Raw genomic sequence first — 20,389 nt, 5'->3', positions numbered from 1 at the left:
CTGCACCCAACCAGCATGCAGTTGTGGAGCCCAACCCCAGTGGGTACAGCTACAAGGTAACTCCTGCAGCCAAGGCTCAGGGATCACTGTGGAAGAGAGTGTGGAAAGACTGAAAGAACCAGGGGACCAAGGCAGTTACTATGAGATTGTGTCTCCTAGGTATGTCAGACACTACCCGAGAAGTCACACCAAAATGGCTGCCCGAGCATGTCCTGAACTGATGAACAGACCAAGTGATGAACGGACGCTTAAAAGAAATCCCACACTAGCTCAGAAATGAGAAATAGATAGTTATTTATTTAGGGATAAAATCACAAATCAGAATTCTCTGCTTGAACGGTGGACATAGATAGAATCCAGCAATCCAACAATCCGAACGAGCAGCCGGAGAAGAAGGAGGGAACAAAGAGCTGGATGCAGGCTCTGCATCGACATATATAGTATAAGAGGCCACGCCCCAGCAGGCAGGTAACCACAAGCTGCAGGTCTTCCTACAGCACCTCCCCCTTTTGTTTAAATAAGAGAGTTCTAAGCCTAATACAAAATTATATACAATAAGAACAAATATCCTATCCTAACTAGCCTTGTATAATAAATAACTTGGCCAAGTCATGAGAGGAAAGTAACTACAATTATCTAGTCTTCAACCCCATCGAAGATCTGAGAAGGGAAATAATATTACTTGAGTAAACAGGAAGTGCAATCAAGCAATTTCCAAAATGTGCAACAAATGACAGAGACAACTGGCTACCTGGGCAATCACCCAAAGTCTATTTGTAATGTTGAAGCAACCAACTCTAGCTAAGGCCTAGAGTAACTGACAGACCAGCAGGAAAATTGTTGAAACTGTCTTACCCTGTCTTGGCAAGATTTGACAGTCTTGCTTATCCATTTCCAGATACTATGTATCTTGTCAGTGGTTGAGGTATAGGCAATTCCTTGCCCAAAGCCAATTTTTACCAAGAAGTAAACAAGCTCTAAGTGGAGTGGCTTCCATGCTCAACATTCTCTTGGGAATAGATCGGTGCTGCCAGGAGCAATTGTGTCTTATGTCAACAAAAACTCTAAGTATTAAATGCCATTTTTGAAGGGGGGCGTGGTCGATTGGCAGTTGGAATTAATCAGACTAGCTCTAATATAAAATATTTCTTAATAAAGGAAAGAATGAGAACTTACAAAAACCTGGGTTTCCAGCGAGGAGCACAGGAAAAACAAAGAGGAAAACAAACGCACATGGATGTTTTATAGACTATTTGTGGCCCCAGGGTGGGGATGGGGGACACACCCCACAGACAAGGTGATTGGCTGAGCTTCCCCATCACATTTTTACAGCTCTTTGAAGTGGTTAAAGATTATCTATGCAGAATATAATCTCTATGTATCTAAAGAACCTGATACTTAGTCTATCTATAAGTATGACAAACATATATGACTATTGATCTATAATTCTTAATACCTATATAATTTAAAGACTAAGACAATAAACAACTGTGCAATAAATGAGGACAATGACCTCCAATATAAAACAATGTATAAGTATCTGATCAGAGGTAGAAATGTACATTGCAATATTATAAATTTATATCAATATATAAATTGTTTTAAGCAGAGATCTATACCAATGTAATTGCCTATAAACTATAACTCACAAGTATTCACTCTATTACTCACTATTATTATTAGTGTGAGTAAGCTCATACCAATCCAATTTTTTTCAAAGAGATCCCTGAGCCTATAAAATTTTCCCCCAACCCCCAACCCTATACCAATTATAATCAAGCCCTAAATGATATCCCTAACCCTGAGGACAAACTTTGTTGGGAGAGGGGACATCATCTTCCAGAATTACTTGCAGCTGTCATGGGGGCAATGTGCTTTCTATGGGATCCTGTGAAAGTAAAATAATAGTTAAGTTCTGAGATTAATATCTGGTATAATATATAATATAATATATAATAGTTTTTGGTGGAGGTCTGGCCAGAACATTGTAAAAATGTGCACCATTTCAGCTAACCAAGTTGGAACCATCTTGAGCAGCTGATACCCAAAACAGGTCTTATAGTAGTGCTATCAGCATCATGACATCATATCAACCAAGTGGAGTTGTTGTTATGGGGTCCCATCTTCTTCCTGGAAACTTTAAAGATTACTATAGGAAAATTTATTGTTCATTGTGGAAAACTTAAGCATTATTTGCATAGACATATACAGACATATATATTCAATGAAAGGTACAATAAGACAAAATAGATATGAAGCAAAGTAAAATTTTTTATAAATTTTTTTTGTCCCATATCATGGCTCCTGACATGAGACAGAAACTCTGGGTTTTTCTTTTAACAACTTGCTTGGATTTAGAGAAGTACAGAGCCGTTGTCCAACTCCAAAACCAGCTCTATATATTCATAAATATAAATACATATATGTACATTTTTAAGATTTGTGCTTACAAATCATATTTGATTTTCTTGATGATCGTTTTTGGATAGTTGTTTTTACATCTGTCAGTATTCAAACATCCAGGGTCCCTTGAATTTTTTGAAGATGAGTGCTTTCCTACAAAGACAAGAACAGAACCCTGCCCCCACCCTATATACTTTTCTTACCACCTGTATGGTTATCACTATTGTAGACGAGCTGTCATATCTCCTTTCCGAGAAGTTTCTCCTCTTCAAACCGAACCTTTATTAATTTTGATGGTATCCACAGTTTTCTTCTCCTGTGGAAACAAGTGCAAACTCCCCTTCCCCAACGCAGCACATCTCCTGGCTTCCATTGCGAGGTCAGCACATCCTTGAAATAAACCAGTTGATTTAATTCAGAAGACCTTTCTATTAACCAATGTCTCTCTGATGCTGTTGTCCCTTTCTCATTAGCATTAAGAAAATTCAAGGTTAATAAAGCATTATGCAATCTATTTTGGGACGCATTTCCACCCCTTTCTGTTTGTTTAACATATCCTTTATGGTTTGATTTGATCTTTCTATAACTGCCTGACCTGTAGGATTATTTGGTATACCTGTAACATGCTTAATATTATAATAAGCAAAAAACCCATTTCATTTTCCTTGAGACATACGCCGGACCATTATCTGTCTTTATTAGTGCAGGTATACCCATGATGGCCATAACTTCTAATAAATCAGCCTTTTCTGAGCGTAAAGCAGTTGCCCACTAAAAGCCTGGATAAGTGTCAATAGTGTGGTGCACATATTTTAATTTTCCAAATTTTGCCAAGTGGAACACATCCATCTGCCAGATTTCATTCCTTTGAGAACCCTTTGGGTTAGTCCCTGCAGGTAGCGGTGTTTGGTTATATAAAGAGCAAGTAGGGCATCTCTTTATAATCTCTTTAGCTTGTTGCCATGTAATGGAAAACTCTTTCTTTTAAACCTTGCTTTGACATGATTTTTTTAATGAAATTCTGAGGCCTGTAACATGCTTCCAATCAATAATTGATCAATTTCTGCATTACCTTGTACTAGAGGACCTGGCAGACCCATAGGATTGGATATGTGTTAAGTATATAGGACAAAACGTGTTTTTGATTATGTCTTGCACCTGGATAAATAATGAAGTCAATTCTGTATCATCTGGTATAAATTCAGTGGTTTCAATATGTAAGACAACTCTTTCTGCATATTGTGAATCAGTAACTATATTAAGGGGTTCTTTAAAATCCCTTAGCACCATGAGAGTAGCATATAATTCTGCCTTCTGGAAAGAATTATAAGGGCTTTGTTCCACCTTACTTAATTCTTCTGATTTGTAACCCGCCTTTTCTGATTTATTTGCATCAGTATAAAATGTACGAGCTCCAGTTATTGGAGAATCACATACAATTCAGGGAAGAATCAAATAGTTCTCTTTATAAGGTTAAGTCTATCACTTTGGGGATAATTGCTATTAATTCTGCCCAAAAAATTAGTACAAGCTCTTTGTCATGGTTCATTGTCTTCCCATAACTTTTTTATTTCATCAGTAGTAAAAGGCACTATAATCTCTGCTGGGTCTATACCTGCTAATTGACGAAGTCTCAATTTACCTTTTATAATTAATTCAGAGACTTTTTTCACATAAGTTTTTAATTTTTTACTTGGCTTATGTGGTAAAAAGATTCATTCTAAAATAATATCATCCCTTTGCATTAATATTCCCATAGGTGAAATTCTGGAAAGCAATATGACTAGAATACAATTAAGATTTGGATTCACAGCAGGGCGGTGGTGGCCCACGCCTTTAATCCCAGCACTCAGGAGGTAGGGGCAGGTGGATCCTTGTGAGCTCGAGGCCAGCCTGGTCTACAAGAGCTAGTTCCAGGACAGGCTCCAAAGCTACAGAGAAACCCTGTCTCGAAACCCCCCCCCAAAAAAGATTTGGATTCATCCTATCCACATGTGCCTCCTGCAATTTTTCCTCAACAGTTGTCAATTCCTTTTCTGCTTCAGCTGTGAATTCTCTGGGACTATTCAAATCTTTATCACCATTTAAGGTTTTGTTTAAATGAATTATTAGATCAGGTGTTATCCCAACAGCCAGTCGTAAACTGGAAATGTCTCCTAACAATCTTTGAGAGTCATTAAGAGTCCGTAGCTGGTCTCTCCTAATTTGTGCCTTTTGTGTTCTAATTTTCTGCAAACCTATTTTATAACCTAGGTACTTGACAGAATCTCCTCTCTGTATTTTTTAGAAGCAATTTGAAGTCCCCATTTTGGCAAAACTTTCTTTACTTCTTTAGACAGTCTTTCTAACGTACCCATGTTTGAATCAGATAGCAAAATGTCATCCGTGTAATGGTAAATTATAGAGTTAGGAAATTGCTTATGTATTATTTCCAATGGCCGACTTACAAAGTATTGGCACAAGGTGGGAATATTGAGCATCCCCTGTGGGAGGACAGTCCTTTGATATCTCCTAGTAGGCTGCTGCAGCCCTGTTTCAGAGATGACAATACATGCTTTAGTTAATCAGTGTTTGGGAAACATCATTTTATTCATGAGGTGGGTCCTATTCATAAAGGATTACAGTATGTTTTCCCATATGTCTTAGGGTTTCTATTGCTGAGAAGAGACACCATGACCACAGCAATTCTTACAAGGAAAACATTTAATTGAGGTGGTAGCTTACAGTTTCAGAGGTGCAGTCCATTATTATCATGGCAGGTACGCCAGCAATGATAGTGTGCAGGCAGACATGGTGTGGGAGAGGAGCTGAGAGTTCTACACTGTGCAGGCAACAGGAGGTGACCTGAGACACTGAGTGTAGCTTGAGCGTATTTGTGCAAGTGGAGTGATGGTAGGTGTAGGAGTGAGGAGGCATACCAGGGCAATCATGCCTTCTTTTGTGGGTATGCTGCGGTGGTTTGAAAGAAAATGACCCTCAGAGGGAGTGGCACCATTAGGAAGTGTGACTCTCCGATTGTGTGCGTGGCCTTGTTGGAGGAAGTGTGTCACTGTGGGGGCGTGCTTTGAGGTTCCCTGTGCTCAAGGTACTGGCCCGTGCCTCAGTCCACTTCCATTATCTTCTTATCAAGATGTAGTCAGTACCATGTCTGCCTGCATGCCACCATGCTCCCTGCCATGATGCTAATGGACGGAACCTCTTAAATGTTTTCCTTTAGAAGAGTTGCCATGGTCATGGTGTCACTTCACAGCAAAAGAAACCCTGACCAAGACACCTCGGAAATTGATTTGTGGCCTATGGAGGCCACTTTCCCCAAATATGCCCCCATATTTGGAACTGTGGTAACACTGTGGTGTTTATAGTAGGGAACTATAGTGTAAGCCAATATTATGGATTAGGACATTAACATAGAACCTGAGTGAATGACCACTTCATGGCTACCAAGGCAGCAACTGAACTGGGACTTGTACCCACATTTGTGATTCTAGCTCAGTAGACTTTTAAGACTTTATCTGTTTCGTTATTCTGGGAGGAGACACAAGTCAACATATTCTGAGTCAACTATAGTAACAATACATGAACATCTTTCAGAAATGGACCCACATGTGTGTATGTATATAAACAAACACATAAGTTCTCAGTAGTTACCAGAAACTGTATAAAATTATAATTATTGTATACAATCCCAAAGGTTAGCTAGGATTTAGAACACAGTCTATACCATGAGAGAGTGGTTAGGACGGCCCTGTCTTCCAGCCTCCCCGATGACTGTGATGGTCCTGCCAGCCAGGCTTCCAGATCTCATGCAGTTACAGCGCTTAGAGGCTACACTCGAATAATCCATCCTTTTTGCTTCCCCCCTCTCCCCTCTTCACTTTCTAAACTCTGCAGGTGTCGCACCCACCTTCCTTTATTTTCCTCCCTTTATAAGAAATAGATTGCAGATGTGCAAGACAGCTCAGTGTGTAAAAACACTTCTGTGGAAGCTTGATGACCTACGTTCTTTCTCTGGAAATCCTCCCCCCGCCGTGGAAAAAGAGAACTAATTCCCCAGAGTTCTCTTCTGACTTCTTCATACACACAGGGCTGGCTAGATTTTGTCAATTTGACAAAAACTAGAGCTACCTGGGAAGAGGAAATCTTAATTGAGGATTTGCAGTCAGTTCCTGCCTCCAGGCACTGCCTCAAGCTCCTGCCCTCCACAAATGGCCTATAATGTGTAAGAAGAAAAAAACCCTTTCCTTTCCAAGTTGTTTCTGGTCACTGCTTTATCCCATTAACAGAAGCACAGCAGAATATGCACCGTAGTTCATGAGTGCTCATAATCATACATAAAACACACATACACATGCCTCTCAATAATAAATAAAATTTAATTTTAAGAGAAGGTGGCCTGGCAAGATGGCTCAGGGGATAAGGGAACTTGTCACCAAGCCTGACAAGCTAAGAGTGATCTCTGGGACCCACAGAGTAGAAAAAAAGAACTTATTTCCTCTGACCTTCACACACGTGCTGAGGTAATTGAACATGTATGCACACACTGCATGCATGATGCACGCGTGCACGTACACACACACAAATAAATAAATAAATAAATAAATAAATAAATAAACAAATAAATGTAGTAAAAATGTTTCATCCTCCCGTCCCAAGCAGCCATCAATTGCCAATAGCTACCCAGCTAGGGATATTATTACTTTGTGAGACCCTCCATGATCTATGCCAGAGTTCCTGTCTGGCTTGACTGTGTGCATGTCTTGTGTGTGCAGTCACAGTTCATGTGAACTTCTATGTACAGCAGCCCTGTCTTTTCTGGAAAACCCATGCCCATACTGGTAGGGTTGGCTGCAGAAAGGCCCTTGCGCTCTCAGGCCACAAGGGAAACCAGGAAGGTTTGCAGGCTTGTCTTTTTAAAGAAAAGGATATATAATTTGGTTTTCCACCCATAAGACCGAGAATGGAAGGGATTAATAGCCTGGTGATCTGTTACCTGAACCTAGCCATACCAACCTCCTACACCCAGGATCTGCAATACCTAATAGTCTTTGCATTATCTGTGTGACCAGAGGTTCCCCCAAGTTCCAAAAACCAAGAGCAGAGGTGGCTTATATCCCGATGACCTCTATGCTATGGGTCTGACTGGGGCCTGTCAGCAAATACAGGTTCTATCTCTAGAACCTCTATTTTGGAAGACGTGACATGTACTTTGAGTTGAGTTTCAATGGAATTATGCCTCCGTGTGCACAGGGGATTATAATATTATATTATATTATATTATATCATATTATATTATACCAGGAAAGTGTTTCCCAAGTTACACTGTGCTTATCTAAATATGCTTACAATAGACTGCTGGGGATCAGACTCTATAAGTGTGAGCCAGCAGGGTTGTCTTGCTGAACCTGGTTTCCTTCTTGCCTCTCTCACATCATTGCCGGCCCTGGTAGTCCCAGAGACCCCCGTACTAGCAGCACTAAGTGGAATCATTGGATTATAAAAAGAAGACAAGACATTGGGATGGTAAAGTTGAGGAGTGTGGGAGGGGCTGGAGGGGAATGGAGGATAGCTCTGATGAAAACACAGTATACATGTTTCAAATTTTCAAACAATAAATCTTTAATAAATAAATTAAGATTTAATAAATCTTAAAATGTTTGAATTATGTTATCTTCAAAATCTCTCCGTTCCACAATTCTATTAAATAATCTTTCTGTACAGTTTTCACTTTTAAAAATTATTTATTATCGTACACACAAATGCATGATACATGTTGCTGGTGCGCATGTGTTAGGGCACACGTTAGGGAGGTCAGAGAATAACTGTGGGGTTATTCAGCTTTTCAGTCTAGCTCAGACTTTGTCCATGCTCTAGCCTAAAGCATAGTTTTCAGCCCTTGCTGGCAACATCCCTGGGACAAAGCCACACCCCTTGGGGAGGATCTCTGCCTTTGGGTTAGAGAAGGATGGAAAAGCTCACCATGAGGTTATGCTACCTATGGAGCCAAGAGAAGAGACAGTTTCTGGATGAGATTCAGATCCTGGAGAAAGATGAGGGGAATGAGGGTGGCCATGGATTGTGCCATTGGCAGCAACAAATGGAAGGTGGTTTCATAGACTAATAATAATAGTTCATAGAATAAACCCAAGTCAAATTATGGGGACTTTCACTTTGAATGTTGTTTATAGCAGAGACTTCCAGACAAGAAGGATTTCATCATTATGAAACCTTTATTTATAGCCATCTTTATGAACATACCACAAGCAAAATGTCCCCCGATTTCCTTTTCTTCTTCAGTCTTTCTCTTTTATATATTCTACTTAACCTTTTTTTAATTATCAACTCTATTCCTTGTCTATTTAAACAGAAACATATACTTTAACATGGTGGCCCACACCTGTAATCCCAGCACTCTGGTGTTGGAGACAGGAGGATCAGAAGTTCAAGGTCATCTCAGCTATACAATAAGTTCAAGGCTAGCTTAGGTTACAGACAAACTTGCCTAAAACAAAGGAAAACCTGAAGAGGAAAACAGGTTCAGAATAATATGTGGGAAGGGACTGACAAGAAGAAACTGCTTTCCCAAATCTACTTGGCCTTCACTTTCCTCAGCCATGGTCTCCTGCCCTCTTGATCCCACGGGACTCACACAATTGTCCTTTTTCTAGTCCTAATTCTTGAGTTCATCGAAGGGAAGGAAAGTCCTATCTTCCCAGCCTCAGACTTTCCCTTCGCCACCGTGGACACCTTGGCCTCTGTCTTGCTCCTCCTCCCCGCCCCCATGAATACTCCCATCTCACCCTGGTAGACCTGCATGACTTCAGGTCTCTCTGCAGTCCAAGTCTTGTAGGAGCGTTTCCTACTTGATGCTTTTATTTGTTTTGTTGAGTTTGATTTGGTTCTCTTAAAACAGTCTCGAGTCCTGGTCCTCCTGTTTCTGCCTCTCAAATGCCAGACCCAGTGTGCACCTCCATGTCTAGACCTAATGGGGAGACTCTACAGGCAGCCTATGGAGCCAAGGATGGGCCTAGCTACCCTAGGAAGAATTTTGTTGGGACGATGTAGGTATCCTGCAGATGGGAGGATAAACGCTAACTGCCAAGCAAGGGGGGGTGTATTTAATCCCTTCCATATTCCTACATCAATTTCCCAGCTGTCCCAATGTCCTTTTCTGGTCCCTATACTTTGACTACTGAAGTTTGATTTTTGTAGTTTCAATTTTTTTTATTCCAGAGATTATTAAACCAGAATCTTCTGCATGCTAAGCAGGCACTCTATTAATGAGCTCTGGCTTTAGCGCCCAGTGAATTGTACTTCTTTCATTAAAATTCCTAACTGATCCTTGAGGAGTTCTTCCTGGTCGACTCTCTTACTGGAGTATTTATTTGGCAGTCCCTCTCCCAAGGCCCATTTCCCACGAGTTCCAGAACCACCTGTTCCTTGGTACAGATCATATACACAGAGGGAGTTTATGAGATTCCACGTCCAGGGTGGAGGAAAAAACCAAAAAGAATAAAGCATTCTCATCTGTACTACGTAACGAGACTGCTTCAAATCACAGCATACAGGGCTGGAGGATGGTCGCTGGTTAGGAGCGCTGGCTGCTCTTCCAGAGGACCAGGGTTCAGTTCTGAGCACTCCATGCTGCTCACAACCATCTGTAACTCCAGTTCCAGAGGATCTGTTGCCTCTTCTGCCCTCTGCAGGCACCAGATAAACAGGTTCATGGTATACATGCAAGCAAAACACCCATACATATAAAATAAATAAATATTAAACAATGTAAAAACAGCCTTCTTTCAGGGTTAGGGACGTAGCTCAGCTGGCAGAGTACCTGCTTAGCATGCAGGAAGTCTTGAGTTTGATCTCGGCCACCAATCAGGTGGCCTATGAACCCAATTCTTTCAAGAAGGAGGCAGGAGGATTAACAGCTCCAGGTCATCCTTGACTATATAGAGAGTTGTAAACCAGCCTAGGATACAAGAAACCCTGTCAATCATTATCATCAGACCCCTCGATCAAGGTGGGGTAGTACATGCAATCCTAGCATTCAGGAGATGGAGGCAGGACTTTGAGTTTGAGGCCAGCCCAAGCTACACATCCAGTTCAAAGCCAACCAGAGCTATAGTAATAAGAATCTTTCTAATGATGACGACTTTTAAAAGCAAGCAACCAATACAACTTTTTAACCCTCTCATAATTTCTGCCCTTTGTCACTCTCATTGTATTCTTATCCCTTCCTCCCTCATACACGGCTGATCCTCAGTCACCCAGCAGGTTTGTTTTGGTGCTGAGTAGGGACCAAAGCTATGTGCTGCACACTGGGCAATGTCAGGATGCAGGCAGGCATCTCAGCCCGAGGCTTTGGCAGAGTTCCCAGGCAGAGCCAGCGGTCCAGACCAGGGCAGTAGGCATGAACAAGGTGGGAGATGGCATAAGTACGGTGACTGTAGCCCCCCAGTACCAGGAGCTCCCCCTGCAAAACAGCACCTGCAGCCCCGACATGGGATGAGGGCAGGGGTGCCAGGTGAGTCCAGCTATCAGTCTTCGGTTCATAGACCTCAAAGCTCAGCAGGTCCCCAGTGTCACCGAGTCCACCTGCCACATACAACCTCCCACCCAGAGCAACCATCACATGACTAGCCCGTGCTACTCGCATTGGGCTCAAAAGTGTCTCAGGCTTCTCAAGTTTGGGGTCATAGATCATCAAGGAGTCCAAGAACTGGCCGGTCCCACTGTAGCCGCCGCTTACATACAATCGGCCCTCGAGGATTGCAGCTGCGTGGGCGAAACATGGTACTGGAAGAGCAGGTGCCGGCCTGAGGGAGAGCAGAACGGAAGATCAGGCAGCCGGCATGTTCAACTTCATTTCCTTTTATTGTGAGGTAGATCTTGCTATAGCCTAGGCTCCCGCCTTCACCTCTGAAGTTCTGGGATTGCAGATGTGTGCCACCATGCCCAGCTTCACTCTCCTATTCCAAATCTAGTTTCTCCCCATGGCTCTTTGCCTGCTTACCTCCAGACGTTGAGTTCAGGGTTATAGGTCTCAACGGAGCTAAGGGCAACACCATTGCCCCGTCCACCCAGGGCATAAAGCTCTCCATCAAACACCACCAGAGGGAAGAAGCTCCGAGCCTGGCACAAGGGAGCCATTTCCTCCCAGTCTTCTTGACTGGAGCTCCACCTGGACACAATGGGAAAGATAAGGAAAGGGTGACCCTGGGAGCCTATGGCTGGCCAGATTGACACGTGCTCTTGCTTGCCCACATGGGGCCTACTACACATTGATGATACCTGAGAGTTGAAGCCAGGGTGTTGCTATTGCTGTAGAAATCCTGTCCCCCACAGACATAGAGTTCACTTCCTGTTAGGCTTGCAGCTCCATGGCGAAAGCGCCCTGGGGCAGGCAGGTCAGGCAGCCGACACCATTCCACAGTGCGTACCAGACCCATGCCACAGCGGAAAGCCCGGGCCCACCACACTTTGCAAGACGGCTGTCTTCGGTCCATGTTAGGTCTAAGCCCATCCCCACCAATCACCACCAGCGCTTGGTCAGGCTTCCTCCACCTCTCTTGACCTGGAATTTCGGCTTCCACCATCAGCTGATTCAGCAGATCCGGGGACAGAGGTGGAGGGAGCCCAGCTGCCCGCACCTTTCTCAGCTCTCGGGTAGACATGCGACCAAAGCGGACACATCGCAGCAGATCCTTGGCCTCTGACTCCTGGGTCTCGGGGTTGGCAGCCAGCCAGCGCCGTGCAGCCATGAAAGCCTCAAACTCTTCTTGTATGTGGAGCTCGTCACTATCCAAGAGCTCAGCCAGGCAGGTAGCCGGTAACGACGGGAAAGTAGAGCACAAAGACACAGCAGGCAGATGAGAGAGGAGGTAACGATGGGCTTGTCCCCAGACTGTCTCCAAACCAGGAGCTTCAACCATAGGAAACAAAGCCAGGCAAAGGGCAGGGCAGAGGCTTTGAGCCAAGGCTCTCTGACACAAATCCAGGCAGGAGGAGCTTTGGTACTGCAGCGCAGCCTGGGCGACTCTTAGCAATCCTGGCCATCTTTCTCTTACAACTCCAGAGTAGGCAAATGAAACGAGGAGTCTCAGGTCTTGCGAAGAGATGGTACGCAGAGACACTTTTGTGCCCTGGGACTCCCTCATCCCACTCAGAAGCATGGCCCCAAAGAACTCACTGCCACAGGCCAGGGCTACTCGGTGCACTGCAGTAGGGAGGAAGCAGAGGAAAGCCACACTGTTGCGAGGCCGCTACCTCCGATCCTAAGGGAAGCCTGACTTGTAGCATTGCTATTCCAATGATGTACGTGGGAGCTTTCGTTCTGGGAGTGTACTTCAGTGCTGCGGCACCCGCCTAGCACACGCAAAGCCTGGGTTTCAGCCCCTCTGTAGGCACCAGGCACACACGTGGTACATGACATACATGCAGGCAGTCACATACACATAAAATAAAACAAATATACCTCTAAGAAAAGAAAGAAACAACAGAGGGCAGGCAAGATGGTCCAGTGCGTAAAGGGACTTGTCATCAAGACCGACCAAGACCTTAGGAGCCACATGGAAGGAGAGAGCCACTTCTTGCAAGCTGTCCTCTGACTCTGGAAGGTCCTGCTACTCACATACACACATACTCTCACACACACGAACTGCTACTCACACACACACACATACTCTCACACACACAAACTGTTACACACACATACTCTCACACACACGAACTGCTACTCACACACACACACACATACTCTCACACACACGAACTGCTACTCACACACACACACACACACACATACTCTCACACACACAAACTGCTACTCACACACATACATACTCTCACACACACAAACTGCTACTCTCACACACACACATACTCCCACACACGAACTGCTACTCAAACACACACACATACTCCCACACACGAACTGCTACTCACACACACACACACACACACATACTCTCACACACACGAACTGCTACTCACACACACACATACTCTAACACACACGAACTGCTACTCACACACACACACACACATACTCTCACACACACGAACTGCTACTCACACACACACATACTCTCACACACACGAACTGCTACTCACACACACACACACATACTCTAACACACACGAACTGCTACTCACACACACACACATACTCCCACACACGAACTGCTACTCACACACACACATACTCTCACACACATGAACTGCTACTCACACACACATACTCCCACACACGAACTGCTACTCACACACACACACATACTCTCACACACACGAACTGCTACTCACACACACACACACATACTCTCACACACACGAACTGCTACTCACACACACACACATGCTCTCACACACGAACTGCTACTCACACACACACACACATACTCTCACACACATGAACTGCTACTCACACACACATACTCTTACACACGTGAACTGCTAAATCACACACACACATACTCTCACACACTCATAATTATATGCAATACTTTTTTAAGTAGAGAAGAGTTTTTGTTTTAATAGAATTGGGCTTTGTGTTGAAGGCTTTGTAGCCCCAGTTACATGAAGGCAAGATGATCATGAGTTCAAAGCCTGCCTGGGCTGAAGAATGCATTCAAGACCACCCTGGGCAACTTGATGAGACTCTATCCAAAGAAAAAATAAAACAGAAAGTAAAAGCTCAAATATCCCTTTCAAAGATTTGTTTTAATTGTTTTCAGTTATGTCCGTGTGTGTGTCTCTATGTGTGGGTGGGTGCACGGGAGAATGAGTTCTTATGGAGGCCAGACAGCTATGGTCCACCCAATGACAATGCTGGGAACTGCACTTGGGTCCTCTCGAAGACATATCTTCTCTTAAAACACATATCCCTCAGTAAAATGCCAAGCACAAATGATGAGATAAACTAGACATAGTAGCAATTAATTGTTAAGCCAGTGGGATGAACGTATGAGTGTTAATTTTTGCTTTGCATTTGAAGTGTTTCGTGATAAAAAGAGTTTCTGCTAGAAACTGTCTCGGGAGGTCTTAGTCAGGTCTCTGTGTTCCCCATGAGTGAATCTTTTGAAGTCCATACTGTTTTTAGACCAGTTGTGGAATGTGTACCTCTCAGAGGTCTTTTTAAGTAGTAGGTCTTTTTAAGTAGTAGGTAGTGGCCTGGTGTGTCCCAAATAACAAGCACTAGTTAGAGCTTCCTAGTCTATGCTGTCTGAGGAAATCTACATCTGGGAAATGAACTAAACCTGCTCAGCTTTCGTATCACCAACATCCGTATCTGAGACTCAGTTGTGAAAAGCTCACAGCCACTTGGGATCTCCCTCTTACTCATTGCTGTACCCTAAGATTTAAAGTGATGGGTTCCCATGTAACGTTATGACTATGTGGAAACCCCAAACCTTCATGAAAATATTATAATTATGAAACTGTAAAGCATCCCCCTCTAGCTGATGCCATTGAGGCAGAAGGCCATGGATAGCTCTCCTTCTGGAGTACTTCCACTAAGCACTCATTGCTGTGACTGAGCACTTCCAGAGGCAGCTTAGTCTGGCCTTGAACTCCGACAACCCTCCCTTTGCAGCCGCCTAAGCGCTACAGGTGTGTGTCACAAGGCCCTACTAGATTTGTTTTTTCTTTTTTTATTTTGGTTTGTGAGATAGGTACTCACAATTTAGGTTTTTTAATTAATTAATTTTGAGACAGGATTTCTCTGTGTATCCCTGGCTGTAATAGAGCTGACTCTGTAAACCAGACTGACCTCAGTCTCAGCGATCCACCTGCCTCTTCCTCCCGAGGGCTGGGATCAAAGGTGTGGGCCACCACCACCCAGCAACAGTAGAAAAATTACAGTTATAAAGTAACAACGAAAACAATTTCATGGTTGGGGTCACCACAACACGAGAAACTGTATTAAAGGGTCGCGGCAGTAAGAAGGTTGAGATCCAATGGGTTAGAGGAAGCCGACTGGAGTCTGCTGCCAGAGTCAAGCACACCAAGGAGAAAGGACACATTGGGGAGACTTCTACCAACTGTCTCTGGTTTGCTGTGTGCTTAGACGATGTCAAGGGCCTCTGGCTAACCTGAGCCAGTCAGTCACTTTCTGTTTGTTTTACTGCCATGGACTGTACTGTAAGCCCCAGCCAGCTGGCTGGAAATCTAGCTACTGGGCAAGGGGGAAAAGCGTCTGAACTATCAGTTCAAATTTGTCCGGGCATCTAGGAAAACAATTCAACTGCGCATGCGCTTCTCTTGGTGGCGCTGGAAAAGCACCAAAAAGGACATACTTGCTAGAGCGATGATCCAAAACTCTGACACCGGGCGGAGGGTATGGCCCAGTGGTAGAGTGGAAGTGAGGATTTAGACTCCATCCCTAGCACCACAAAATAAACAAAACCCTGAGACATGCATTCTTAGCGGTTGCTCCCAGGCCCTCACCCCGCAGGCGGTAGCCCTCTGCTTCCAACTCCAAGTCGCACCCGACGCCCTCTCGATAGAGACGCTCAATGCTGTGCAGGTTCTCCCTCAGCTCCTCTGCCTGGCTGAGCTTCTCTTCGTCTTCGCTGGCTTTGTCATGCCCTTCTGACCTCACCCGGGCCGCGTTCTTCACCCGGGGCGCTCCCAGAGCCTCCGCAGCAGCCAGCACTTCGCCCTGCGAGGCGGGGCCCAGCACCCCCTCATACGCAAAGGTCATTGCAGCCTCCCAGCCCCTCCGGGTCACGTCGAGGCTGAAGCATGGCTGCTGACCTCCACCGCCCCGCAGCCTGCCTTGGAAGAGGCTGCTGATTGCAGCCAAGATCACCCGATGCACCCCGTATACCTGTCCCCCTACTGACACCTCCTCATCCAGCAGCAACTTCTGCTCCCGCAGCCTCTGTGCTTCAGCGAAGAACTGACCGGGGTGCTCCATGCTGCACAGCATCTCAGGTTCTGCCGAGTCGTCGCAGTCATCCTGTTCCTTCCCGTTCTCCAGGGATGAAGCTGGAAAGGGAAGGTTTCCTGAAACCAAGGGGCTGGGGTCAGGCTCTGCCGGAGAAAAGGAAAGCAAGCCAGGGTCCTTGTCGGGAGAGGGAGACCAGGAGGAGATTCCTCGGGCAGGTAAAGGGAGCTCAAGACCGTCTTTCCAAACAGAAAAGGAGATATGCTCCCAAGTCTGAGGAAAAAAGCTGTCGGCTCAGGCTTGTGAGATTGCTGTAGGTGAAGGCACGAGAGACAGATGCCTGAGCTGCGCCCAGAAAAGCAGAGCTGTCTGCAGTTCACAGAGCGATCAGCCCCTCGCTCCACCCCAAGGGGACACGCTAACTTTGGAATAGTAACTATAGGGTTCTCCGAGTGCAACAAAATCGCAAACACCTGTAGCCATCAGGCCAGGGTCAAGCCCGCCTTTCCTTTTGCTTTAGTCCCAGGCAGGAGATGCCAGGCTTCCTCTTGCCCTCACTCGTGTCCCCACTCTGCTTAGGATTGCTGTGTGCCGGTCCCAGCAGCGGCCCCGCTTGGCTAATTATAGCTAGCCCGAGGACTAGGGCTGGAAGCTGACACCCAATGCACTGAGCCAAGTCCTAGGATGACTTCCCCCTTCCTTCCCTTCCACCTGTAGGTCATATGAGGGTGCTGAACGGAGAAATTGCAAGGCAGAGAGAATGCAGACTTGGGTGAAGTGAGACAGGCCAGAACTGTTTTCACGACAGGTGGCAGGGAGTTAGCGAAGGGGTCTGAAGTCTATACTATACAACACTTGAGGTTTGGCTTACCTTCCTTCTCAATAACTGTGGGATTTGGGAAAAAAATTCTTAACCTCTGCCCAACATTGTCCTGGTTGGTGATTATAATTGCTGTACATCCATAACCCCGAGGGTTAAGTAAAAACCTCCACAGCAGCTGAACACTTTACACATCAGTAAAACCAAACTGAAGGTGCAAAGCAAAGTTGTATATTTTTAAAAACTGGTTTTAGGGCTGGGCGGTAGTGGCACATACCTTTAATCCCAGCACTCAGGAGGCAAAGGTAGGCAAATCTCTGTGAGTTCGAGGCCACCCTGGTCTACAAGAGCTAGTTCCAGTACAGCTAAGGCTGTTACACAGAGAAACCCTGTCTCAAAAAAACAAAACCAAAAAACTGGTTTTAGTAGATAATGTCTTCCCTTTAGCCTCCACTTGCCTGCAGTCCCAGTCCTCCCGTGGAAGGGCCCTGAGTGGGGTAATTACAGGCACGCACCACCAGCAGTCAGGAAACTGAATTCTAATGGCTCTTGTCCTTCCCTACCCCCGGGCCATGGCCTCTAAACCAGAGGGGAACAGAGAAGCGAGGCTGTAGGTTCAGCTGGACCAGGGATTCTCAAGCATGCGTCAGCAGGCTGTCCACCAGTGAGAGCTCTCCAGCTGGGCTTTCCCCCTCCCCGTGTCACACATCTCAGCACTCAGAGCTACCTCCTGGGTACCAAGTGATGTTTTCCATATACCCCACCTTGTGTCTGAAGTCTACCTCAGAAAGGACAGGGTCAGTAACCACGGAGGACCTACAGCCTGGGTTACAGGAGCCAGTTGCCTGTCAACTTTCCCATGACTGTCCTCAAATGCTGGTGACCACAACCCAGCTAGATCTCTGATCTGAACTCTTTGAGCTTTCTCCAGGGTCTGTTTAAATACACTTAGGTGGGGTTAGAAAAGTAATCAAGAAGCCCAAATTTCCTACATGACTTTACAAATAGCTTTCCCTAAACCCAATTGGTTCCTGAAAGTTTAAGATTTTAAAACAATTTTATATAGTCAATTCATAGGATTTTAAAGTTATTTCATTGATTCTGAATGTATTATTTTAATAATTTAACACTAATAACCAAGAATTTCCACTACTACTTCAAACGTACAGGAAATATAGGCAGAGGAAGCTCAAGGAACTTGCCAAGTGTTCTGTATGGTCTACAGAGTGCTCTGTAACAGCCATGCCTTCACAAATGAGTTTATTAAATACACAGCAGTTAAAAGGAAAAGAATAAATAGGAAACAGTTGTAGTGGCTTTTTCACTGGGCCGCCAGCTCACAAAAAATGACAGAGATTTTTTATTAATTATGAAAGCTCAGCCTATAGCTTAGGCTTGCCCCACTACCTCTTACAGCCTACATTAATTTAACCCATTTCTACTCATCTTTGCGTTGCCACATGGCTTTTTCCTCTCCCGCATGTCTTGCTCCCTCTGCGTCTGACTGGCAACTTCCCATTACTTTTTCCCCTTGCTCTCTCTCTGTGTTCAGAAGTTCCACCTATTCCTCCTGCCTAGCTATTGGCCATTTAGCTTTTCATTAAACCAATCACAGTGGTGCATCTTTACACAGTGTAATCAAATATCGCAAAACAAGTAGATAGACTCGTTAGACAACAAAACACTATCAGATTGAGCACCTATAATCACTCACCCAGCAGAAATTGACTAGAGATGTCTCGTGCGGGAGCCAGCTGGGGTTCGAGCAGAGTGAGAGTCACGGTGCAGCAGAGTGTCCTCTTGGGTAAGGCTGCCAAGTAAAAGCACAACAGCAAACAACAGACAGGGAACATCATCAGATAAGTCCTACTGGAGAAACTGAGGCAATCAGCCAGAGTTCTTGATTGAGAGTGCTCTTTCCACAGATGAGCTAGCTTCCTATGGCTGAGGCACTGGCTTCCCATTTCCACCAGCGGCACTTTGATATTAAGGGATAAACAGTCATCACCCTTGTTGCAGATGTCTTACCTTAGCTGTTCTCAAGATCACAATTCTCCCTACTATTCTGAGATATTTGTCATTCCTTCTTCCAGTCAGAGACAAGAGAGGTCAGCCCATGTCTAGATATAAGCTGGGGTCTTAGAGGACACTTGGAGACAAACAGAATTAGGTTTGAAAAGGGGGTGGGGTCCAACCCTGTTTCCAGACCCAGCTTCTCAGGGAGATCAGTGGGGTGGTCTGAATGAGAATGGGCCCCATAGGCTCATGTGTTTGAATGCCTGGTCCCCAGTTAGCGGAACTGATTAAGAAGGATTAGAAGGTGTGGCCTTGTTGGAGGTGTGTCACTGGGGTGGGTTTTGAGGTTTCAAAAGCTCTTGCCATTTCAAGTTAGCTCTTTCCCTGCCTTGTGGCTGTTGTCTCAACATATGAGTTCTCAGCTGCCCCAGGGCCATGCCTGCCTGCTCTCATTCTCCCTGCATTATGACCATGGCCTCTACTGACACTCTGAAATTACAACCAAGCTCCCAATGATGATGCTTTCTTTTATAAGTTGACTTGGTCATGGTGTCTCTTCACAGCAACAGAAAAGCAAGACAAACAGTCTGTGAGTTTTCCAATGCAATGTGCATTAGCTCAAGGGTCCCACAAGAGGCATGATGGCAGATCTAACCCAGGCCAGCAGGACAATTGTCCCATTAGTGTCTGGATGCATTGCTTCTCCAGTCCTTCATCCCTGCGCCACATGCACACGAGACAGTGAGCTGAATGTGACCCACCATGCCTTTGGGTCTTTCAATAAGCTCTTGCCTTTGAGAAGGACCCAGCCCTTACAGCAGCGAGGAAAAGATTTTCCCAAACCATCACAGTGATTAGATTCACAGATTGCGTGCTAAACACTGCCAAGAGCCCCGTGTGAGGAGTCTCTGGGATGTGCTTGGCATTAAACTTACAGAACAAATATTTCATTTGGAACTGGCTGGTACACAGTAAATGAAACAAGCAGAATCCAGCTGATTTCCAGAGAAACAGAAAACTTGAAAATTTGTCCCTTTCCCTTAACGGCATTCTCTTCTGAAGTTTGAGTATTCGGCACTGACATGCCATTCTAGTACTCCATCCTTAGAGGACACACTCCAGAAAGCAGATCCAGGTCCTGACATTCACCACAGGGGCCATGGTCTCCCCACCAGCTTTGCTGTTGTTACAAGGTTGCATATTCCAGTTCACAACAGTGGGGAAGAACACCAGGCCAACATCACGATTTGCTGTCACCTGAC

The 20,389-nt window shown here is 45.0% G+C and overlaps 1 protein-coding gene across 1 annotated transcript; it reads right to left on the bottom strand.

Moving 5' to 3' along the window:
• Positions 1–8,746: 8,746 nt before the first annotated feature.
• Positions 8,747–18,355, bottom strand: Klhl33 (kelch like family member 33). Its single transcript, XM_042054091.1, has 6 exons — positions 18,314–18,355; positions 17,932–18,045; positions 15,850–16,564; positions 11,695–12,619; positions 11,417–11,584; positions 8,747–11,219 (listed from the first exon to the last, which is right to left on the bottom strand). Exons 1-6 carry the CDS (start codon positions 18,353–18,355, stop codon positions 10,667–10,669), a joined length of 2,517 nt encoding a protein of 838 aa, XP_041910025.1. The 3' UTR covers positions 8,747–10,666.
• Positions 18,356–20,389: the final 2,034 nt, after the last annotated feature.

This window comes from Arvicola amphibius, chromosome 13 (assembly GCF_903992535.2).
Source record: "Arvicola amphibius chromosome 13, mArvAmp1.2, whole genome shotgun sequence".
Taxonomy (NCBI): Eukaryota; Metazoa; Chordata; class Mammalia; order Rodentia; family Cricetidae; genus Arvicola; species Arvicola amphibius.
The sequence above is the reverse complement of the archived record's forward strand: the minus strand, read 5'-3'. Positions and strand labels throughout refer to the sequence as shown.

Coding starts and splice junctions, on each gene's coding strand:
- Klhl33 (XM_042054091.1), bottom strand. CDS start 18,355: ATGGCTGTTACAGAGCACTCTGTAGACCATACAGAACACTTG. Junction 18,046..18,313: donor TAGACCATACAGAACACTTG/GCAAGTTCCTTG, acceptor GTATTTAAACAG/ACCCTGGAGAAAGCTCAAAG. Junction 11,585..11,694: donor ACCCTGGCTTCAACTCTCAG/GTATCATCAATG, acceptor CATTGTGTCCAG/GTGGAGCTCCAGTCAAGAAG.